The 24,388-nt window shown below is 53.3% G+C and overlaps 1 protein-coding gene across 1 annotated transcript; it reads right to left on the reverse strand.

Annotated features, from left to right (window-relative positions):
• Window positions 1–864: 864 nt before the first annotated feature.
• On the reverse strand, window positions 865–24,054 carry CSRP1 (cysteine and glycine rich protein 1). Its single transcript, XM_043568643.1, has 6 exons — window positions 23,751–24,054; window positions 12,331–12,443; window positions 7,129–7,297; window positions 5,825–5,954; window positions 2,475–2,568; window positions 865–2,140 (listed from the first exon to the last, which is right to left on the reverse strand). Exons 2-6 carry the CDS (start codon window positions 12,440–12,442, stop codon window positions 2,064–2,066), a joined length of 582 nt encoding a protein of 193 aa, XP_043424578.1. The 5' UTR covers window position 12,443; window positions 23,751–24,054; the 3' UTR covers window positions 865–2,063.
• Between the last annotated feature and the right edge of the window lie 334 nt (window positions 24,055–24,388).

A 24,388-nucleotide genomic window follows, 5' to 3' on the forward strand; every position in this document is an offset into this window, starting at 1 on the left:
TGCATGTGTTTTGTATGTGAAAAGGATGTGAATTGGGGGATCCAGGGGCAGAATGCTATAGACTGAATGTCTGTGTTACCCGCCCCCACCTCAAATTTTTATGTTGAAACCTAATCCTCAATGTGATGGTATTAGGAGGTGGGGCTTCTGAGAGGTGGTTAGGCCATAAGGGTGGAGACCTCATGAATGGAATCGGTGCCTTTATAAAAGAGGCTCCAGGGAGCTCCCTTGTCCTTTCTGCCAGGTGAAGACATGGCAGAAAGTTGGCTATGAACCAGGAAGCAGGCCCTTACCCGACAGCAAATCTGCCAGTGCCTTGATCTTGGACTTCCCAGCCTCCAAAACTATGAGAAATACAGTTGTGTGTTTATAAGCCACCCAGTCTATGCTATTTTTTTATAGCAGCCAGAATAGACTAAGATAGGGCCCTGACCATGCAGCACACTGAGCTAGGCCCCACCACTCTGTCCTTCCTGGGCAGAAGTAAACTTTCTGGATTCGACAGGAAGGTTCCTCTGGCTAAGTTTCCCTCCCGCTCAGGGGTTTTCCAAGCTGGAAGAAGTTCTGAGCACAGTTTTGGGTCCTTGCTGAGCCCCTCAAATTCCAAAGCCCACAGAGTTTTCACACCCAGATATGGGTTTGGCGGCCAGACCGGGCAAGGCAGCAGGATTTGGTTGGTCGGGTCATTCCAGGCAGTGTCGTTCAGTTAGAACTGATACTAGAAAGTGAGCAGCCCTTGGAAAAACAGGAACAAACCCTACTTATTGCCACCTAACCTCCTAGGAATTTGATCGTTCTGTCAAAGTTCCCTCCCAGCCCTGTGGGTAGTGGTCCTCTCACAGACGAAGGATCTGGACGCCAGAATTCTGTTCTAAGAGCTTTATTGACCAGATGAGAAGTCAGCTTGAATACAGCTCATGCCTGCAGCCCTTCCAGGTGACAGCTCCATATAGTGTTGTCCTTTCAGTCACTGGGAGCAGCGAGACCCAGCCCCTCCCCTTCCTCCTGCTGCTCCTGAGTGGGAGGGCCTGGAAGGGATGGGAGTGATGTGGCCGGGAAAGGGTCCCTGGAGAAGGGTGGGATGGAAGGGGCGAGGCCCTGAGTGGGCAGGTGGGGTCCTGAGGACTGGGCACACAGGGAAGGGGTGTCCAGATCAAGACCGAGGCTGTGTGTGCCTCCCTCCACATCCGAGGGTCAAGCAGGAGTGGTAAGAACAGAGCACTGGCCTGGTCTGTGCTGTGATGAGAGGAGCTGCCACCATAGCCTCGGGACCCAGGGGCAGAGCTAGTTACCCTCAGGTTGGGGCCATTGATAAATGAAAGTATGTTCTGGGGGTGTTTCATTAGGGCTTCTGTCAAACAAGGAACTAGACTCCTGGGGAGGTCAGACCACATCTTGACTTTGGGGCTCTCAGACCTAAGCTGTTCTCTCATCCGGAAGGGGAGGACACCAGGTCCCCAGAGCCTCAGAGGCAAGAGGCCCAGAGAAGCAAGTGGCTCCTACAGTCCATGACCCTTTTTCTCTGTGCCTTTCTGCATCCACCTAATAACTCCCGGAGCTGGGACATCCCAGGCCTATTCTAAGGGACACCAAGAAGCCCACCCTCTTACCCACAGAGGAGAATCTCCAGGATCCAATAAACCACAAGCTTCCTTTGCCCCATCATGGTCCTGCTTCCCTCCCCACTGGGCCTACTGCTCCTCTGGGATCTGAGATGTGGGCTCAGGGATCTTGGCAGGTTGATGACAGACACTCAGCCTAACAGGCCAAGAACAGAGGACTGTGGGGCGGGGTGTAGGAGGAGGGGTCGGGTCCTACCTACACTGAAACACTGAGGTTTCCTTCTGGTGACAGGTCAGATCCCAGGCAGAGGGAGCTCTTTAGAGGGGTGGGACCTCAGGTAGACTCCAAACCAAAGGGGGCCAGACACCCAAGTTCAGGTCATTAGTGATGTGTGGCAGGGCTAGGAGAGGGAGGAAGAATCCTGGAGGTCGCCGAGGCTGCTGGGAAGGATAGGCGATGAAAAGCACGGGAGTGGGCAGCGTGCGTGGGTGGCGGCAGCCTCACTCAGAGTGGACCAAAGCCCCAGCTCCTTGCCCAAAGCCGAAGCCCTTGGGTCCGAAGTTTTTAGCGTAGCATCCTGTGGAGAGTACAGTGAGTGTAAGGCCTGGCTCCTCCTCCCTCAGGCCACACCTCCCAGCCCTCCCACTGGAGCACTGTTTGCTATAAGGGCATCGGACTAGGAGTTAGGAGGCTGGGTTCTGGTCCCATCCTGCCCCGACTGGCCATATGACTCTGGCCAAGTCACTTTTGCCCTCTGGCTTGTCTCCTCCTATGTAAAGTGAAGGGTCATACTAGAAGCTCTGCAATCGACCCCGAGGCCAGGAATTGGTTTACATTTAGCAAGGGCATAACTACTTAGCCCTCTACCCCCTCAGACCTCTGGGCCTCGCATTAGAAGTGCAACCACCCACCTTTGCAGTAAATCTCGCCATCCTTGTCAGCCAGGGTGGTGGACTCGAGGCCTTTGCCGCACTTGGCACACCGGAAGCAGGACTTATGCCAGGACTGGGTAGGGAAGGAAAGAGTTAACACTGCCACCAGGGGCTAGAGTGTCCCTTACCCCTCCACCCCCAGCCCCATCCCCCTTGACATGAAGACGGCAAGGAAGGGCTCAAGACCCTTCGGAAGTCTGCTCAGCTGGTACCACTGGGAGGACTTGGCCTAGGGGGCCAGGCAGAGGAGGAGGCAGGCCAGGGACCACGTACTACCTCATGCCATCTTCAAGGAAGTGTTGCAATGGCACCAGCTGCACCACAAAGGGCAGGTGAGGGGGTGGGACCACCACCAAGGTAGCAGCTGTTTCTCCACAGGCAGGGCCAGACAAGCCTTCTCCGCACCTGCCTGTGGGTTAGCAGTGTGGGCATGGGCTCCTGACTCATCCTGGCATTGCCACTTACTGCTGCACAGTCTCTGTCATTTCCTGCTCTGGGACACCCCCCTGCCTACCTTGCAGGATGGATGGGAGATCTGCGTATATTCACATATGGTGCCTGGCCACAGTGCAGGCTATTGTAAGTCCTATCCATCGGAACCAGTCCAGCCTCTGAAGTTCTAGAACTGGGTGCCTTGTGCACCCACAAGCCATCCCCTCGCGGAGAGTGGGCTGGTGCTATCTCCCTTGCTAGGTAGCTCTGGGGACTAGACGGCTTTAGCAGGGTACCGTGCCTGCCACAGGCCTGGCCCAGAGGAGGCCCTGAACCAATCATATCTAGTATTACTCTGGAAGAAGAGGGTCTATGAAGTATGCTGATCTGAGCAGAGAAAGGCCTGAAAAGTGCAGTCTCTCCAGGGGCCGCAGAAAGCCCTCTGTGGTTCTAAGAGGAGCCTGGAGGCCACACAGGGCTAACAAACAGCCTGCCGGGGGAGAAGCCGGCTCAGGTTTGTACACAGTGACGGGAGCCAGCACAGACAGGAAGACTTCTCAGCACCCTGTTCCCATTAGCCACAGCTGAGCAGGCTAAGCCACTGCTGTGTGGACAGCTCTGCAAAACCAGGAAGGCTGGGGGCAGGCAGCACGCAGGCAGGACAAAACAAAGCCTTTTAAGGTCAAAGAGCCTCCCTCAGCACAGCCTGGGCTGGAGAATGAGAAAGGAAAATGGATCCCCTCAGATTTCCTGGCTGCCAGACCTTCCATGCTCCAGGGACGGCAGGGTCCAGAGAGCTGAGATGCGGGGGAGGGGGGAGGCAGATCTTGGTCTCCTTCCCAGCACCCTGTGTACCTCAGCGGTCACCCAGCCTTTGCCTCCTCCTCTGCAAAGCAGGGGCTGCTACCCCAACTCTCCAGGCTGGAGCAGGGCTGAATTGCATCCGGACCACCACCCGCCCCTCATTGCCTAGCCCTCCCTCCAAGTAAGCTTGACCCTTTTTTGCTCACTCATTCAGCGCTCCAAAGCACTCCTGTTCCTCAACAGTTCTTTCTTGGCCAAGGCCAAAGAGAGGTAGGTGGGAGTTTCTCCCAACCTTTTCTGCTTGAACCCCAAATCCTCTTATCCTATCCCTTAGAAGTTGCAGCCTTAACTGAGAGACCCTGTCTAGGTAATGCACATACGGATTCTTCGCTAGTTTTCATAATTTTCTAATCTCCTAGTGAGACACTGTGAGCAGGAAAGATGCCAAATTAACAATAAGATTAATATCTCCTGTTTTCATATCATTTAATCAGTAGCGAAGATCTTCATTTGGGCCTCACAACAATCCCCAAAAGTAAACAATAACAGTAACAATAGTAATAACCCTAACAGCAATAGCCGCTGTGTACTGAGCACGTCCCAGGCACTGCACTGGGTCCTGAATGTGCATTGTCTCATTTAATGTGTAAAACAACTCTGTCTGTCAGGGATCATCACTGGCTTCACCTTACAGGTGCAGAGCTGAGGCTCAGAAGAGAGAAATGATTTGCCCAAAGTCGCACACCTAGTAAGCAGCTAAACTAGGTTTCAAACCAGGTTGTCTAGGGTCCAAGGTCTTCATCGTCATCGTGCTAGGATTCATGATCCCTTCCCATTGTACAGCTGTGGAAGTGGGTTCAAAGAGGTTAGACGGCCCAAAGCAGAGTGGACAGTAGTAAGAGCATGGGCTTTGGAGTTAGATGGACCCAGGCTTGACTCCTAGCCTAGCCACTGCCTCACTAGGAGGTCTGAGCAAATTACTTAATGCTTCCGACACTCAGCTTCTTCATCTGTAAAATGGGATAATGATACCTATCTCCGACCAGGACTGTCAGGGTTAAAACGACAGCCTGCTAAGGTCTAGATGGAGCCCAAGTGTTAGTTCCCCATCTGTTGGTCCCGGGCACCTTCCTCATGGCTTGAAAGCCAAGACCCAAAGCCAGAAGAGTTGCAGACAGGCTCTTGCCTTGGCCACATCACCCCTCCATCTGGGCTTCCTGTGGAGATCCCGAAGTCCTCTCTGGCCATATATTGAAGATGCCTCTTCTGTGATTCTCTGACCGCTACTCTGTGACTGCCAATTCTCCCGCCTCTTCTCCACTGCAGCCTCTCTGCGAGATGGGATTGTCTCACTTAGGATGCGGGCTCACTACAGTGATTCTTACCATGGCCTGGACTGGGGGTCCACAGAGGAAGGGCATACGTAGTGGTCAGAAATAGTTTGCAAAAGCTTCCCAGGAGGCTCTGATCAGCCCTGAACCTTGAAAGTTTCTCCCCTGGGAGTACATGGATGGGCTTCCTGGAGTCTACAACTTATGACATGGAAGGTATATAGATTTTTGAGTGGTTCTTAATACTTTGGGGATCACAAATCATTTTGAAAATCTGATGAAAGCTATGGATCTTCTTCCCAGAGACAGACATGTTCCTACAAAATTTTGCATATAATTTTAGGGGGCTTGTAGCTCCTTTGAAACCCATCCCTGCACCCTTAGGGGGCTGTGGTCCCCAACTCTAGAGACGCAAATTGATCTTTACAACTCCCTATAAATTGCCCCTAAGCATTTAATAATCAATTCCATCCATGGCGGGCCTGTTTTCCTCAGGAGTAAGAATGCTGGCCAAGCCACCCCTCCCAGGAGCCCACAGGTGCCTTCCTCAGTCCTTGCACATGGAGAGGCACAGAGACAAGCCACCCATAGGGACAAAGGGTTCCTCCTTCCCTAGAAGGGAGGGAGTTAAAGCCCAGTGCTCAGGCTCCCTAGAGCAAAGCCAGGGTCAGCATTCTAGGACAAAGTTCTAGGGCGCACATTTCAAGAAGGTGTCTCACCAGCCCGTCTCCCCGCACCCCATCTCCCTAGAAGCCACCTTACCTTCCCGGCACCGATCACCTTCTCGGCAGCATAGACTGCCTGGGTGCATCGGGGGCAGCGCTCAGAGCCACCAATCTTCTGGGCAAACTTGGATGCATTAGGGTTGGTGGTGGGCCTGTGGCCAGGGGCCCTGTGTGGGGAAGGACATGCGGTGAGATGACTTTCACTGAGGAACATGAGTGCGGCTGGCCCTGTGTGGGCATGGCTCTGCCTTCCTCTGGCGCCAGGTAGCGGGCAGCTCTCCCGGCCAGGGCCTCCAAGGTCATCTCCCATTTTACAGATGGACAAACCAAAGCTCAGCACCATGCTATTTTCACAGAGGCATTGTACTCCCCTCAGTCACTGAGTTAAAACACTGGCATCATTTAGCACCTCGTTTGCTAAGAATTGCCCTCCTCCAGTCCCCATGCCTGCAGCCTGCCTATTATCAGAGTCTTTCCAGGAGAAATCTGCTGACAAATCACTCCCTCTGGGGCAATGACCTTGGCTAAAATGTGCTAACTCATCTGTCATTTCTGTCCATTCCCCCCAAGGTCAAGATGCTGGCCAGGCCGACTGCCAACAGCCACTGTTTCCGCAGGCCAGAGGTCGGCGGGTGCCAGTGAAACCCTATAGTCTTTCCAGGGAAGGGAGATAACTTCCCCTGACAGTGGGCGAGAGACGGCGGAGAGAATGAGACTGGCCTGGCAATGGTGCTGCTTCTGAACCCAGGTCTGGCTCAGACACTGGCTGTGCGACCCCCAGCCAAGCCACTGAGCCTGGGCTGGGGTTTCTCTTCAGAGAAAAGGGGAAATTAGACAAAGTAATTCTTGGGGCCCCTCTAAGCTCCAACCCTGATAAAAATATAGGCGGCACTCTCCATACAGGGCGGAGCCTGTCCTGTTTTTTTCCCCGCTGGACCCTCAGCTCCTCTCATTGGCTCATTGGGGTGTTCTAGTCCTACCTTGGAAATCAGGGGGTCTCTGGGGCACCTGGGGGGCTCAGTCGGTTAAGCATCCGACTTTGGCTCAGGTCATGATCTCACGGTTTGTGAGTTTCAGCCCCACATCAGGCTCTGTGCTGACAGCTCAGAGCCTGGAGCCTGCTTCGGATCCTGTGTCTCCCTCTCTCTGCCCCTCCCCCGCTCATGCTCTGTCTCTCTCTGTCAAAAATAAACAAACATTAAAAAAATTAAAAAAAAAAAAAAAAGGAAATCAGGGGCTCTCTGAGCCTTCCGCCGCTTAACCAAAAGTGGTTGACGTTGTGTAGGATCCGGGGGCGGGAGGACAGAAGCCAAGGAAAAGTGGTGAGACTCTTGTACTCACTCCTCGTGCTTGATGCCCAGAGACTCCCCCTTGTCGGTGCTCAGCGTGCCTGCGCCCTGCCCGTAGCCATAGCCTTTTGGCCCATACTTCTTGCCATAGCACGACTTGCAGTAGATCTCTTCACCATGCACAGCCACAGTGGTGCTGTCCAGATTCTTCTTGCAGACCACTGGGGAGGGAAGTGACTATGGTAAGCCGGGTCTGGGGTGAGCTGTTTGCTCACTGCAAGCCCCCTGCCATTGAAGCTCTCTGGGCCCTCTGATAACTAATATCCTGATCTTTCAGGAGCAGCCTGGAAATGGAGGTCAGATGGCCAATGAGCTGGGAGGACAGAGGGAGGGGATCTGCGTGGCCTAATTCTAGAAATTTTGGCCCAGCCACCTCTCACAGGAGCCCACGTGTGCCCCCCTCCGTCCTCTCCACCTTCACACCTGCCAGGCGGCAGTGCACCCCAGGTTGAGAGGCAACGGCCTAGGCTGACCCCAAGCCGCAGGAAAGGTGTTGAGGGCCTTCACTCTGCTCTTGACAAAGAGACCACGGGTCCCAACAGGAGAGAAGAAAACAGAAAGGAAGGAAGAAGAAGGGCAGGGTTTTCCTGCTCCCAGCAATGTGACCCTGAAAAAAAAAAAACAATCTGCATGCTTGGGGGTGCGGGGAGCACAGGCGAAGTGATGCACCCAGAAGAGCAGGTTTCTATTTATTAAGTACCCAGCATGGTGGGCTTTAGGGTGAGATGTGGGTCATGCTAATCACAACAACAAGATCTGGAGTTTCTGATCTCAGAAAACAGTTTGCCACAGGAGAACTGAGGTCAGACTCGGGGAAGAATTCCTAACCCCGGGGGTATGGGAGATTGGAAAGGGATGAGCTTCAGAAAGCCTGTGAGTCTCATATATCTTCCTGTGTATCTCAGAAGAGGCCTGTGCCCATGAAGTGGAGCCTGGGGCCCTGTGCAGTCAGACTGCTCAGAATCAAATCTCAACTCTCTCTCTTTGCAGCTGTGTGACCTGTACGTGATGGGCAAGTTATTTTGCTTTGCTAGCCTCCGGGTCTCCATTTGGGTTTTTTTGTTTATTTGTTTCTTTTTTTTTAAGTAATCACTACACCCAACATGGGGCTCGAACTCACAACCCTGAGATCAAGAGCGGTATGCTCTCCTGACTGAGCCAGCCAGGTGGCCCTCGGTGTTTCCATCTGTAAACGCAGACAATAATATCTACCCCAAAAGGTGGTTGGGAGAACTAAATAAGATCTTGCATGTAGCGTGCTTAGCACAATACCCCATACGCAGGAGGTACATGATAAATGTTGGGTGCTCTTACTAGTATTATATATAAAGTTAGTACTGCGGGGACACAAGGGAGGAGGGAGGACAGGCCCAGGCCTCAAAAGATCATGTGCTCCCAACTTCCACCTACTTCTCTCAAGAGACTCGTCCTCACTTTGTTTGCTTAGGTCTTATCCTACAATGCTAATTTGGTTCGATGAGGTTCCTTAAGTATGGCGGTCCAGTGTACCCAGCTGGACCATATCCTCAAATATGTCCTGAAGAGGGGGACCTCCAGCAACCACTGGAGAAGCTACGCCTCTCACCTCCCTGTGAGAAGGCTCTCAGCTCAGCAATTTGCAACTTGCCATCCTCTGGCTTTTAAAGGGTCGGGCCCTCTGCCAGCTCCTCTCACCCTGCCCTCCAGGTTGGAGAATTCAGACTAAATAAGGACCCTCTGGTCTTGCCCTTGACATTCCCACCTCATTCCAGTGTTCTGGGCAGCCCATATATGGAACTTCCCACCACCTCCCCTGGGGCTTGGCTCCCAGGAAGGAGGGAGAGAGAACGGCACGCTCCAACATTCCCTTCTAGGGCAGGAAGTCAGGAGTCGGCCTGGAATTGCTTCCCGTAAGACCCAAGTTGAACCGGGAATTCCAAAACCAGAGGGAAGGCAGAAAGCAGAGACGAGGTCAGTTGGGGGAGCAGAGGTCTATTTTGACTCAATTTGCCAGCAGGAGTTACAGGAGCTCAGCCCAGAGACAGCGGGGCCTACAAAGTCGTTAGCCTCCAGGTGGCTCCCTGCAGGGCCAACTGAGCCCTGACTTCCAGAACCCCAGAACCGGAGTCGAGACCACCCTGAGGGTTTCTGCTCTGCTTTGTTCTCCCCAAGACCTTCTGCCCTTCCACCTCCATGCGGGCAATATAGTCTGGTCACCTGGAGGCTCCACCAAAGACTCAAAGGGAATTTTGAATGAAGGCCTAACTAAATTTCTACCAAGTGTTAAGATAAAAAAAAGACTTAGTTGTGGTGAGTGGTGCACCTGTTGGGAATATGTCCTTCCAGATGCCACAGGCTTGGTGAGGCCTTTTTGGTGATGCTGTTTTGAAATATGGGCAAGAGGCAAGCCACAGGTGAGAGGTCGGAGCCCCCTCACCCCACCCCAAAACAGAGAGGGATTCTCTCTGCAAGGAAAACCAAGGCCCACAAAGAAGTTTAAGCTCACAGAATTGGCCAGAAGCAGGGCTGGGTCAGAACCAAGCCTGATTTCCATATCTGGCTATTTTCTGCCTGCCCGAGACCCCCTTCAGGTAGGCCAAGCATGTGGGACCAAGCGGGTGAAAACCGACCCGAAATTTCAGCTGCAGGCGAGGAGATGCTGGTGTCAGAGGGCGTGCAGGGTTCCTCTGAGCTTCCCCTATGCTCTGCGGTTCTGGGAAACAGCCCAGTTCTATCACTCACCACCATGGGGTGAGGTCAGACCAGGTCCACTGTTCCACAGGGCTGGGTGCTCAACCCTGCCCTGCCCAGGAGGGAGTTGGTTACAGCTCAGAGAAGGCCACACAGCCTCAGGCCGAACCCCAGCTGCAGCGCTGAGCTCTCCCGCCTGCTAACAGGAACTGGCCACCCCTGCCGAGACCACAGGTGTATCCTAGACCCTCTCTGTCCCTGCTTTCAGGTCAGAGGCCAAGCCCAGGGTGGAAGCCATTCTCCCCGACTCTTATTACATCATCCTGTCTTCCTCCTGTTTGTCCCAGGCCCTCAGGAAAGGGAACGTAGGTGCCACGCTGAGTAGAAGCCACAGCCAAGGACCCAAACGGTCAGAGGCCCAGCCAGCAAAGGGACTGTGGCCCTTAATGCCTCCCAGGCCCATACTCTGCTAGCCTTCAGAAGAAACTTAGGAAGGAAGGTCCTTTGATTCTCTGAGGGTTATTCTGAGTTCTTGAATTCAACCTGGACACTTCACACCCACTTCTCTGAAAGAGAGAAGTGACTCTCCTTCCAATCATAAACAAATGTGCAAAATGCTGTTCTGCCACCAGGAATAAGCAAGTTGTGGAGACACCTGATTGCCAGAACTTCTTTTGTCTCAGATACTAAGAACCGTGCAGGCCCTGAGACCCTAGGCAGACGTAAGATCCTTCCCTATGGCTGTTACTTTCACAACACCCCCTCCCAGCCCTGCTCCCCGGCCTGACTTTCCACAACTGTTTCTAGTCCTCAACACCCCCTCACACCCTGCCCCAGGCCTGCTCCCTTCCTCCTATGCCACCCCCTAAATTCCTGACTTCCCTCAACCACAACTAACAGCCACTCCTCCACAGGCAGGACTGAGGCCTCTCAGCTGGCCGCTTCTAGTGATTAAGCAACATTTGAGAGCAAAGACAGAAGCCCTATGGACCCCAGCAGCCCAGACCCTCTTTCCTGGCCAATGCTGAGCCCGCTTATTCCTTCTGAAAAAATAAACGGCTTGAAAATTCCTAAGTGCAGGGAACTGCTGATAACGAGATGCGGCTGTCTGCGGCCTCCTCTGTGGGCTAGAGGCCAACTAGGCCCCACCAGGGCTCGTTTACTCCCATTCATCAGACACAGCCCTCCGGCTGCCCCTGTGGCTGGCTGCGCAGGGTGTGGGCCCCTGCTGCCCTGTGCTGGGTGGCTTCCGGCTGAGTCACCCAGCAGCAGGTAGAGATCTGGTGAACATCCGGTGACCAGGCGGCCCTTGGCCCATCTGGCTCCTACTCTGGACCACAAATCACCTGGGAACAGAGGGGCCACGGACACCCACCCCCAACTGTGCTCCATGCAATGTAGGATGGACGGGACCCCTTTTCTGGATCTCTCAGGTGGGGTGGGACTTCAGCGCCCTGTGAGGCCATCACACCACATTGCCTGCAGTCCCATAGGCACCACGTGCATGTCCGGGGCAGTGCCTATCATGTATCAATTGCGGTAAGGACTTGGTTTTCCAAGCTTCTATCTTTTCATTCTCGCAACAACCCCGTGTGATAAGTATTATTAGCTCCCCTGTCACCATGAGGCAACTCAACCCAAAGAGAAACTGAGTAACTTGCCCATCACCACCCAGATAACCAAAACTGAATTCAGATTAGAACTCTGGCCGACTGGCTGAAGAAACCCAGGGCTTAACTAAGACATTCCATTGCCTCCCACTCTTGTCTGCCCTCAAGGAAAACTCGTGTCGCTGAAAATACCTCTTCCTCTGACCCAGACCCTCTGTTCTGATCACAGTGAACCGAGTCATTTAGAAATGGGGGGAGGGGGGGGCGCCTCCCTGAGGCACTGCTTCCTGGGTGCTCTGAAAACACTGTCGGGGTCAGGATCCGGACTCATCCAGGCTTGTGATTCGAGCCACTCTTGCTCTGGGTTACTGGGAGAGGATACCAAAAGATCTGCCTGCCTGCCTGCCTGATCTGTCTTCCTCTTATCCCAGGCTGTTGGAGCAAAATGGGAGGTGAGGGAAGTGACCAGGCAGGCTCAGAAGGGGGCGGAAGAAGGGAGAACCCAGTTCTTCTCCCAGACTCGGGTGTCCCCATAAAATTGCAGCCTCTTAACAAGTGATAATCTGGGTAAAACTTTGATGTTTTCCTCTTCAATGATGACATTGTGGCAGGGAGAGAAAGAGGAGAAAGCAGAGTGGAAAGTTTCCCTAACCAAGTCTGAAAGCTTGGCTCCCAGCCCCCCAGCGGCTGCCACCCCCGCCAGCTCTGGCCAGCCCGTCCCCTTAGAAAGCAGCTTCTGAGCGGAACAAAGAGGCCCTTAAGTGTTTCCCTCCCCAGCTGCGCTCCAGCCAAATGTCAAGCTGTTTACATCCCATGGGGCCAGTTCCCTGGGGTGTTGACAGGCCCAGCCTGCGGGGGCGGGCCCAGACCCAGTCCCCACGACAACGACAGCAGGGCCCGGGGCATGTACTCACTGCACAGGAAGCAAGATTTATGGAAGCTACTGCCTTCACACTGAACCTCTTCCGCAAAGTAAACCGTCTTCTGGCACACCCCACATTTCTTGCCTCCGCCCCAGTTCGGCATTCTGAAACGGGACACAGAAACGGGAATTAGGTTTACGGGGAGATGGAAACACAGATCGCCCATGACAGAAGAGCCACAGGCAGACCGAGGACAGAAGGAGGGGGAGCGGAGCACCTGTGGGGGCCCCCAGCCCTGGCCCCCTTCCTCCTGGCTTCTTGCCCCAGAGCCATCAACAGATGTGCACTGAGCAACCATTGACTTTCAGCCTGTGCCAGGCGCTAAACAGCATAAATAAGCAGCAGGGGCACCTGGCTGGCTCAGGGGGTTAAGTGCCCGACTCCCGATTTCGGCACAGGTCGTGATCTCACGGTTCATGGGATCAAGCCCCACATCTGGCTCTGAGCTGACACAGCGGAGCCTGCTTGGGATTCTCTCTCTGCCGCTCTCTCTCAAAATAAGTAAATAAACATTAAAAAAAAATAAACAGGGGTGCCTGGGTGGCTCAGCCGGTTAAGCATCCGACTTCGGCTCAGGTCACGATCTCACGGTCCGTGAGTTCGAGCCCCGTGTCGGGCTCTGGGCTGATGGCTCAGAGCCTGGAGCCTGCTTCCGATTCTGTGTCTCCCTCTCTCTCTGCCCCTCCCCCGTTCATGCTCTGTCTCTCTCTGTCTCAAAAATAAATAAAAAAAAAACGTTAAAAAATTAAAAAAAAAAATAAACAGTATAAACAAGCATAAGAATACCAGCTCTAGGAGGCTGTAGTTGCAATAAATTGAACCCTCTGCTACATGCATCAACGGGGATAAACCTCACAGAGATGCACCCGAGCCAAAGAAGTGGATAAACTGTAGTTCACAAAACACAAATCATTTGTGTAAGGTTTACAAGCAGACACAATTCATATTGTCGAGAGATGAGCACATGGGTGGAGAAGTTATAAAGAAAAACAAGGGAATGAATATCACAAACTCTTATCTTAGATTTGGTGCCTCTAAGACAGGGAAAGGACCACAACCATCTTGGGGGTCTCCAGAGGGGCTGCTAAGGCGCCCCTTAACCTGGGTGGTTGCCATATGGGCACTTTATAATTATTCTTTGAACTATACATGAAGGCTTTATGTGCTCCTTTATGTGTATGATATAGCTCACCAAAAAACCCAGAGAAAATTTTAAGTAGGAGGTAGCACACAGGGCATAGTTCTCAAGTTTTAGGCCCATTAGGATCAGGGGTGCGGGGGGCGGGGGCTTCTGCGAAATCAGACTGACCAGCGCCACACCAGACCCCAAATGAAGCACAGGAATCTGGGTTTTTAATAAGCACCCCAGATGAGTCCAAAGCAGGCAGCTCGAGACCAGCTCTGAGATGCTCTACGTATTGGTTCTGACTTGAGGTCCTGATGCCAGACGGGGTGGGTCCAATTCTGAACCCACCACTCACTGGCTATGTATAGTTGGCCTTTCTCCCCCCGCCACCACCCCCCCCCATTTTTTTTTAAAGTAGGTTTCATGCCCAGAACGGAGCCCAGCTGGGGGCCTGAACTCATGACCCTGAGATCAAGACCTGAGCTGCGATCAAGAGTTGGACGCTTAACCGACTGAGCCATCCAGGGGCCCTGTCTTTGGGTAGTTGGTCTTTCTAAACTTTGATTTCTGCGTGCAAAATGAGGAGAAAAAAACAAAAGCTATTTCATAGATTATTTCTGGGGATCAAATGAGGTAGGGCATGTCACAGGGGCTGGCCTAGAGTTGGCATTCACTAATTATTATTAACTCAGAAGCCCAAGACTGCAGGACAGGCCTGCTGCCAGTGGGTACCTGATGCCCCAGAAAGCAGCACAGAAGGTAAATGCCATAGAAGTTTGGAGAGCCTGGATCCCCTTCGGCTGATGGGATCAGCTTCTCTCCTTCCATTTCACTCCCTCACTCAGACATATGACCGAAGGACGCAGATGACCCTTTGGCTTTCCTTTAAAATTTTTTAAATGTTTATTTATTTTTGAGAGAGAGACAGTAAGAACGGAGGAGGGGCGGAGAGAGGGAGACAGAATCCAAAGAAGGCTCCAGGCTCTGTCTGAGCCGTCCGCACAGAGCCCTACATGGGGCTTGAACTCATGGACTACGAGATCATGACCTGAGCTGAAGCCAGACGCTTAACCGACTGAGTCACCCAGGCACGCCGACCCCTTTCCCTTTCTTGACAGAGGTTCATGGAGGGCGGGTTCCCGTGCAAGGCACGGGCGACTGTGGGTAGAAGATGGGTATCAAGGTAGCCCAGGATGGGCTGATAGGGTGATAGGATGATGCAGGGTGCTAAGAAATGAAGGGGGGACGGGGCCAGAGGGGGCTGTTGACTCAGGACGCAAAGGCGCCTAAGGAGAAAACTCACCAGGAGCCTATCAGGAAATGCTGAAAACAGGGATGTGTTATCCAGAGCCCCGGTAGCAGGACTTGTGCCGACAGCAAGAATCAATGTCAAGGACAGAGGAAGACATGGTTTCCACTGCTGGAGAGCTTCCCGCCTGACTGTGGACATAGGCCTCAGCTCAACAAGAAGGTCTAGGTCGTGCTCACAAAGGAGTCCCACACCCTACACAGCACCTGGCATACAGGTGTTCGTATAGGTGTTCAATAAGTAGCAGAGGAATGAACGAAGGATGCCCTAGGGCCAAGTTCTCTTGGGGCATTTCTGCAGAGCCTGGGACCCAGTAGAGCTACTCAGTAAAAGTGTGCAGGCTGATAAGTAGGGCTTAAGGTGGGCAAAGGGGTGTTGGTGGTGCTGGCTCATCACTGTCACTGGGGCTCAAATATCACAATGATCACGGGGATTTTCAGCAAGGTTTTGTCCCAGCGGAGGAGACAGGCACATTTTCATTCCCCCCTGCTTTGTCCTCCCACATCCTAAAAGCTGGGGTTTCCTCTGGTCCCAACCTGGCCCCCGTCTCTCCCCAATCTCCTAGGGCCCCACCGCACTTGCCGTCCTTTCATGCCAAGGACGTCCATACATCTCTGGCCTCGGCCTCTCCTCTGAGCCCAGTCTCGTCCATCTGAGTTCAGGTGAGTATCTCCGCCTGGATGGTCCACAAGTACCCTAGTTTCAACGTGCGTGACCTGAACCCATTGCCTTTTCTCACACTTGTTCTTTTTCTCGACTTTTCCATTTGTTGCACGTGCTGCCACAACCATTCTCTCCACCACAGAGGAATTATCCCACCCCTGAGAATATCGGTGGGTTCTTCCCCCTCCCTTAGCTGCACCCCACTCTATGCTCCCCTTTGCCCACTCACCCCCAAAACCTGTGCTGACCCTATAGGCTCACTCCTCTCAAGCCCTCTTCCCAGCACCCTACACCCAGCCTACTCACCTCTCCCTCACGCAGCCCATCCCCTTTGAAGAAGACACCGTGCTATATTCACCTGTTTCTTGGCAACTATCTCAATTTTCAGCCATGGCACATGGCCTGGATCTAACCTAAGCAGCCAAGGCTATTGGCTTAAAGGTGGGCCAGCTATACATTTCAAGCCAATAAGATGGGAGAAGGCAGTTCTGGGGGCTCTGGAGGAAAAAGCATCCCGATCTTCGGAGAAAACTTCCTGGAAGCAAGTCCCTCTTCCCCCCATTGAGGACAGGGAGCAAGGGGTTCTGAGGTGGTTGTCCCAAGGGGGACAAACAGTCTCAGAATGAAGCTGACAGCAGGGAAGACAGAGCTGAGAGACGAAAGAAAAAGAAACCGAGTCTGTAATGACATCATTAAGCCACCAAATTCAGCCAAACCTAAAGTTCAATCTATCTCTGAATTTTCCAGTTAAACAAACCAACAAATTCCCTCTGTTGTTTAAGTTACTTTACAATTGAATGCAGCCCCAGGGAGACAGCAATTATGGCCTTGCTGCTTCTGGAATCTCTTTCCTATTCCATTCCCAAGCAGCTGCCAGATCATTTTTGTGGAGGCTCCCCCTGCGCAAAAGCCATCAGTGACTCCCCGCTGCCTGAGAATAATCACTCCCCTCACACTGAGGTTCTCCCCTGCGTGGTCTCCACTTCCTTTTCCAGCTGTCTCCTGTTACCATACCTCCCAAATGATCAGGGTTGGTGATACAATCACTGGGTTCCGCCCCCGGAATGCCCAGCGCCGGACCTGGCCTGTGGGAAGTGTTCCATCAATGCCTGTGCACAGAGTGGCCAACCACAGCCATTCCGTTCTCCTGCGAGGGCTGCTTCAAACACCTGCAGTGACATGCGAGGGGGGCTCTGCTTGGGAAGCTTCTGGGGAAAACGTGCCTGTTCCTACGGCGCCACACAGATTCTCTTCTGCCTCTGACTAAGGGACTAGATGTCACCCCCAGAGAACTCCTGCAGCTAGGGCACCCCAAATGACAGCCTGCCATTGACTGCATGCTTATTGTGCACCAGGTTACATAAATCATCTCATTCTTCCCCACCTGGAGACGGGGAATACGTGCCTACCTTATAGATACGGAAAGCAAGGCTCAGAGAAATTAGGCACTTGCTAGCAGTGACTCATCTGGAAGAGACAGGACTGGGATTCTAATGCGGGTTTAGCTACTTCTGAGTCCTCTGCCTCCCCAGCTGTCATGCTGATGCCCCATCGTATTTCAGTGTGCCTGCTCACAGTAGGCATACAGTACCCCAACGTGTGGCTCTCTCCTCCCTTTCCAACCTCCTGAACCAGCAAGGGATATGCTCCATGCCCCTAGGAATACCCCCGAAGGAGGAAAGTTCCCCTAACCATGTGGTTGAGAGCCAGTTCCAAACAGTGTTTTGTTTCCAGACACAAAGCCCTTCTCCCTCTGGGGGAGACCCACAGCTCCATACAGGCCTCTCCTTGTTCTCCAGCAGGGCCCCAGGGAAACAGGAACATGGGCGGAGAATGGGTGAAACCCAAGGCCCTGCCAATGAGGAAAATCTGCCCGGGATGCCTGCGCCATTCCTTTGAGCCTGGCCATTTGGCTGGGGGCTCTCCTCTCAGGAGCCCAGTGAAGGGACAAGGGCTCTAGAACCTCGGGATTGAAAAACAGTGATGGTTCACTAACTGGAAGGGTCCCAGACCACCCCTGTGGATGGGCTCCCCATCCCCTCTGTCCACATGAGGACCCCTCCAGGGGACTTGCCGTGGGGAAGTCTCAGCTGGAGGGAGCCCTGGCCACCTCCCTCCCTACAACAGCCAGGGAGCACTCTTCACTCCACCCCCGCCCTCCTGCTCGGCCCCTTCTTTCCAACAGCCAAATTCCAGCTATCTATCAGGAGGCCGAGTGGCCTTAAAAGGAAACCTGTTTCTCAGAGTTTCTGGGGTGCTTAGGAGGACACCTAGCTGCTTCTCAATTGCCTTCCTAGTTATGGCTGTCAAGAGGCACTATGGGAGACTCTGAGGAGGCAAGTTCACCAGGTCAGAGTTCAGGTGGGAGAGTTCAGTAGTTAGAAAAGTGGGTCTGCACTCCATCCCTTCGTAGTTGAAGGATCTTGAGCAACTTACTTTCCTCTCCGAGCTTCAACTTGCTAGTCTCTAACTTGAACCATACATGGGCTCCCTAAAATCGCTGCTCGGAGGAATGATGAAAATATATGGAAGTGATGGCAGGGGGCCAGGCATACCATTAAGTCCTCGGTCCTCTGATCACCACTGACAGGACCGGCCCAGGCAAGCTTGACACCAGCTGTGGGGCCAGACGTCTACCGTCCTTCCAAGCTAGCCCACATCTGGAGGGAGCAAGGCTTGAGCAAGAACATGCCAAATGGGGACCACGGATTCCTGGCTGATCTGTCAGCCCAGCAAAGGAGACAAGTGACTTGCCCTTCTTTGGGATCTAGTTCCCCCTGGCTGCCTGAGACGCAAGCAGAGACTTGTGTCTTTGTATCAAGCTCTTTTGTATATTGTTCTGGGTGTTCAAGAATCATTGCTATCTTCTGTAATCCCATTATCCACCTGGCGAGTTTGCAGCGGGTGCCCTCCAGAGAGTTACATTCCCACTGGCAATTGCAGCCTGTGTTCTGGTTTGCCCTTTTTCACTACGTTGATCATCTCAACAGAGAATAGGCCTTGAATTTTCTGCTGAATGGCTAGAAATATCTGGTCAGCTCTTTACCTGAAATGTCAGGATCCTTAGGGCCGGCTGGAAGCTAGAAGCCAAGGGTTGGCCTCTTCTGATAAGCAGCTAACTGTCCACACCTTTCTATCTAGTTGTCCCATTAAGAGCTGTATCCAGATCCTCAATCTTGAGAGGAGGGATTCAAGATGGCGACTTGCATAGCAAGAGAGAAAGAAGCAGATGTAAGGCATAGACGCTCACGTTCATACACGTCATGAAAGTTGGGATGAGGTGATGGGTTCAGCGTGGTCATGTGTGAAGTCCAAGGAACCATCTCAGAGATGGATAATCCTCAGCCACCGGCCACAAGTGTCTGAAGGAAAGCCTCCTCTCGTCAAACCGTGATTTGACAAACCATCCCATGTCTTTATTCACCCAGTGGAAAAATCCCATCTCTCCCATTCCAAAAATGTCTTTTTCCCTAGGGTCAAAGAGCGACTTTTGGCCACAGAGCTCAGGTCCCCACCCACTCGGTCTGGTAGAGACCCGTCAGGTGTTTGTCTAATTAGAAATGCACTGCTCGTATTACCTGAGCTTTGTGGTACTTGGCCAGGTACACGGGAGAGCTGTCACCCTTTCCAGTCCTGTAGCTCAGCCTCTTCTTCCATGCCCCGTCAGGAGAGCAGCCAAGGAGAAAGAGGGAAGGAGGCAGGGCCATGTTGATCAGGGTTCAGAACCCATGTCTTAAGAGCTGGCACCCGAAAGCCCAGGAAATAGACTTCCCCCGACAATAATGGTCACTGGGAGGGGGAGGAATGGCCGATTTAAACAAAAAAAAAAAAGCCACAAACTTGGGCGCCTGGGTGGCTCAGTCGGTGAAGCGTCCGGCTCTTGATTTCAGCTCAGGTCAGGATCTCGCGGTTAGTGAGTTCAGGCCCTGCATCGGGCTCTGTGCGGAGCCTGCTTGGGATTCTCTCTCTCTCTCTCTCTCTCTCTCTCTCTCTCTGCCCCTACCCTACTTGCTCCCTCTCTCAAAATAAATAAATAAACTTAAAAATTAAAAACAAATAATTTAAAGAACCCGCAAACTTGCCCCCAGCTTCACACCGCCCGCTACACGATGTCTTCACAGACCTGCACATGGCCCACCTCTCTGCACGTGGCAGGATCTTTGAGCTCTGGTGACTCCTGGCCCCGTGGAACCCTGGGACTTGACCGTCATTCCAGCTCAGCTCTCTCCCTGTGCTAGGAGTGTTCCCTTCCCATGGCCCTTGTGTGACTGAGCTGACAAGTACAGTGTTATGTCTCTTCCTGCTTGTCTCTTAATGCCTCTTAGAGTAGATGTCTTCCCCCTGCGGAGTTTAGAAACCTGAAGGTCAATAAAAGAAGGAGGGGGAGGTCTATGATTTTTTTTTTTAATATTTCAAAACTACTACAAGAAATCTTATATTATAATAAGGTCTCACAGACTAGTCAACGGATCAAGTTTCTCTGGTTCTTTTCTGGAATGATGTCAATGCAGAGTGGTAACAACTGGTCGTCCCACGCTGAAAGGTCTGACTGATTTTTCTTGGATTGAATTTTAAAAAGCAAAGACAAATTAGCACTTGGACCTTATAAAAACAGGTTGTCTGCAGCTGACTTCGCAGGAGGCTCCATCCCCCACCCCCCCACCCCCAGCCCTGCATAAAGAGCACCAGGCACACTGGAGAGGAGGGAGGAGGGTCCTGTCGCCTGGTTGGGGCCGAGCCTGTGCTCCAGCTGCAAACCTTCTATTTCTTCCTCCTTTGTTACTGTTGAGGAGTCAGACGCTGCCTTTCTGGCCCTGGGGAAGCACTGGAAATACCAGCGTCTGGAAATGCTAGCCGCCTCAGTATTTACACACTTTACCATACATGGGAATTACTCAATGCCCACGTCAGACGAATTCCTGGGGAGCTGCGTAGTACAGCCACGTCATTTCCATAGAAATTCCTGACGACTGGAAACCACAGGCAAAGCCTCTGGTACCCAGCAACCCCCTCCCTGCTCTCCCTACCCACAGCTAGTTACTCTGTGTGTGTGTATGTGTGTGTGCCTTTTTCTCAAGCAGTCTCTTTTCCAGGCTTCCTTTCTTTCCTGGAAACCTGGCCTGGAAATTCAAACACACATCAGACCTGGTAAAAGCATATCCACCAGATCTGACACCTAACATCCAGGGGCGCCCTCTCCTCCCTGGCCGTGCAGCAGAAACCTAGAGGTCATGAGTTCTAACCCTGCCTCCATTCGCGTTCATAATGGCAAAGCCATATCTTCCTTAAGTACTTTATAAGCCACAGCAAAGCACTTTGTATAAAGCGCGTGTGTTTCACAAATGGCAGATATCGATCGCCCTAGTAAACTGATTTAGAAATTGGGAATGTAACGGGAGCAAAGAGGAATAATAAAGTGACTGAGCATGGAAAGAGTTGGCCTATCTTTGAATGGTAACTCCATAGCTGACCAGCTGTAGTACTGGGCAAGTTACTTATCACTCCTGAGCCTCAGTTTCTTCATCTCTAAAATGGGGAGCATCGGATTGTTCATAGATTGCTCAAGATAATACACAGGAAGGATTTAGGCCAGTCTCTGGTGCACGGTAAGTGCAGATATCTGCTTACTATTACCTTAAAGGAAGGTCAACGCTAATACTTCTTGTTCAATTTTATGACTCAATTTTAGATATTTAGCAAGATGCCCAAGTAATGGCAGATGGTTGACTTGGAGGAAAGGTCCTTTTGTTCTCCCTGGCAATTCTTTGTTTAGAAGTTCTTACTACACCTCAAAATGTAAAATGCAGGGGGCACTTGGGTGGCTCAGTGGGTTAAGGGTCTGACTCTCGATTTCAGCTCAGGTGATGATCTCACAGTTTGTGAGCTCGAGGCTCATGTTGGGCTCTATGCTGACAGCGCAGAGCCTGCTTGAGATTCTCTCTCCCTCTTTCTGTCCCTCCCCTGCCTCTCTCGAAAATAAATAAATATGTAAAAATGTATAATGCAGGACTCTTCAGTCCTCAAGCAAACCTACTTTTCACAATAAGCTGGGCTTACAAAGCTATTTAAAACCTTGGCAGCCTATCAACACAGCCTTCCCAGGGGCGCTTGGGAGGCTCTGTCGGTTAAGCATCCGACTTCGGCTCAGGTCACAAATTCATGGTTTGTGAGTTCCAGCCCCGTGTCAGGCTCTGTGCTGACAGCTCAGAGCCTGGAGCCTACTTTGGATTCTGTGTCTCCCTCTCTCTCTGCCCTCTCTTGCTCATGCTCTCTCTCTCTCTTTTTCTCTCTCAAAAATAAACATTAAAAAAATTGTTTGTTTGTTTTTTTAAAAGCCTTCTCAATTTGTTTTCACCACCAGGAGAGCCACAGGAAAATAAAAACTATCTTTTTTTCCCCTCGCCTGATCCTCAGTAATGCTCACAGGGAAAAACTGGCTGCTAACTGTTTGTCCAGTAGGGCAACTAATAGCCTGTATCTACCCCGTTGGTTCACCAAATGTTTGCTGACCACCAACCGAGTATCCACACCACACTCCCAGGCTACCACTCTACTCCAGTGAGGACGCTAGGGTCCAGATGCAGATGTTTACAATTGAGAAAGGAAACCCCCGGGGCCAGGGCAGACCAGAGGCAAAACTTGTGGCACCCCCATTTCCCACACCTTATTAACCGGTGGGCCTGCTCTTCAGCTTCTCTCCTGCATCCCGTCCCCCCAGACCCTTTGGCCTGGGCAGTGTCCCCCTCCCCCTTGTGTAGCCCACACCACACCCTCAGCGGGATAAACTTCCTGCCCGGTCTGACTGTCCCCACCCCGGATATCCTCCCCGAGGCAAAGGGTCATTCCCTGGGAAGCTGTGAGCAGTGCAGGGCTGCATTCGGCTGGGATGGGATAGAAGCTGCCTGAAAGCAGCTGAGGACTGAGGACAGTCTCTCTTTGAAGAGGAGACCCTGGGCTCCTGAGTCAGAGCCCGGCTGGAGAGTCAGGAGGCACCTGTTGAGCGAAAGCTAGGGGACCCTTGTCCCCGAACCCCAGGAGAAATCCCCAACCTGCCCTCTGAGACGACAGACACGGCCAGCACTTCCAGCCTCCTTAGCTTCTGGGAAGGAAAGGGGAAGACAAGACAGAAGACAGTAATGGAGCCTCACCGTATTCCAGGTCTGCGCAATACCTCCCAAAGTACCCTTCCCAAAAGAAACTAGGCATTGAGAAGTTAAGTCACTTGTCCAAGGTCACCAGTATATTGAGTGGCAGATCTGTCAAGGCTGAGCCAGTCTGCCTTCCAAGCAATCTCTTACGGAGATTCCAGGCTGCCTCTTCATGACTCACTTTCTACCCAGAGCCCAGTGGGTCTCCTTAGTGTCACTGCCACTGGATCCCAATGCTGAGCCCTGTCAGGGAGGGAAGGGCCTGCCCATTCATTCACCCCACCCCCCTGCCCCCCACCAACGGGAGCAGCGGGGTGGATGGCTGGACCCCAGGCCTCTAGGGAGGGGCCAAGCCCAAGCTACTCCTCCCAGCCTAGACCCAGGTCCTGGTTAGCTTACAACAGCACAGGGATCAAGAGCATGCAGGATATCTACCCCCACCCCACCCCGCCTGTGAGTGTGGACACAACACCTGCTTCAGAGGTTGCTTGTGGGGTAACATCTTGCAACTTGCTTTAAATATGCCCAACACCAGCTCCTTTCTTGCTCCCCAGCCTTCAAGGACTGAGGCCACAAAACACTGACGGTGGGCATAAATCGTCCCCACCTGGCACCCAGACTTGGGGTGGGGGCAGGCGAAATGTTGCCGTTTCCATCTGGCTCCTTAAGAAGAGTGAAAACTCGCACCTGCGCTCAGGGCACAGATGCCCCAGGCTGGGCCCTGAAGCCAGATGGTTCCTCCACCCCACCCCCGGCACGTTCTCCTCCCGGAGCAGGAGGGTGAGGGAAGGGGTGGCACGGATGCCCTCATCCCCCTGCCGTACAATGAGCGTCAGTGGCGCGCAGAATCGCTGATTGTTCTGCTGCCAGACCTGCGGGCGGTGGGGGAGCCCGGCCACCCCGGGTCAGGCGCACGCAGGAGCCGTTTGTGCCAGGAAGCACCGAGCCGGGAGGCACCCAGCGCCTCCTGGAAAGGGAAGCGCCGCTCCGGCTAAGTGTGGCCGCTTCTCCCACTCCGCGGCCCGCGACGGCCCCCCCCGCCGGCCGCACCACTTTGCTTTCCAGCAAAGTGGTGGGGCCGCGGCGGCCGGGAGGTCGGGCCGGCGCCGCGGGGGTGCAGCGCGTGGCCGGGAGCGCGCGGAGGGACCGGGCGGGGCGCACTCACCTGGCAGCTGGCTGCGCGGCGCGCGGGTGGGAACGTTCTCGGAAGTGGCGGCTGGGTGCGCCCGGCCCGCGCCCCGTTTTGTTCCGCTCGGGGGAAGGCGTGTCCCGGGCCACGCCAACCAGTGGGCTTTGCACACTGCACCACAGCAGGGCTGATGTCACGGCGCGAAGCCCCGCGGAGCTGCCCTCCCACCGCCCCCACCCCGCCCGAGCCCCAGACCCGGGGCGGCCGGACGGCGCAGGCGGGAGACGCCAGTTCTGCCTCTGCGGACCCACTGTGCGCCTCTCCGCTGCTGCTGCTGCTGCTACTGAGAGCACGTGCCCGGACCTGTCGGAGGGGTTTTCCTGTCGGCCAGATGAGAGGTTGCAGATGTGAGCCGAGAGATCAGACTCCCGGTAAACTTGTGCCCCGAGTAAATGGAGGAGAGGCAGGGGAAGTCTTACATTCGCATGTTCCGGTGGCAAGGGGTAAGGGACACATTGGGGCGCCAGAGTAAGACAGGCCTGAGCTCTGATCTTGCCCCTTCCACTTACTGGCTGAGCCCCTGGTCTAGACACCTAGCCCTTCTGGGTCTCAGGCTCTGCATCTGTTAAAGGGGTATAATCCACAGGGATGTTGTGGGGGTTAAAATGAGATCC

This window comes from Prionailurus bengalensis, chromosome E4 (genome assembly GCF_016509475.1).
Source record: "Prionailurus bengalensis isolate Pbe53 chromosome E4, Fcat_Pben_1.1_paternal_pri, whole genome shotgun sequence".
In the NCBI taxonomy this organism is placed as follows: Eukaryota; Metazoa; Chordata; class Mammalia; order Carnivora; family Felidae; genus Prionailurus; species Prionailurus bengalensis.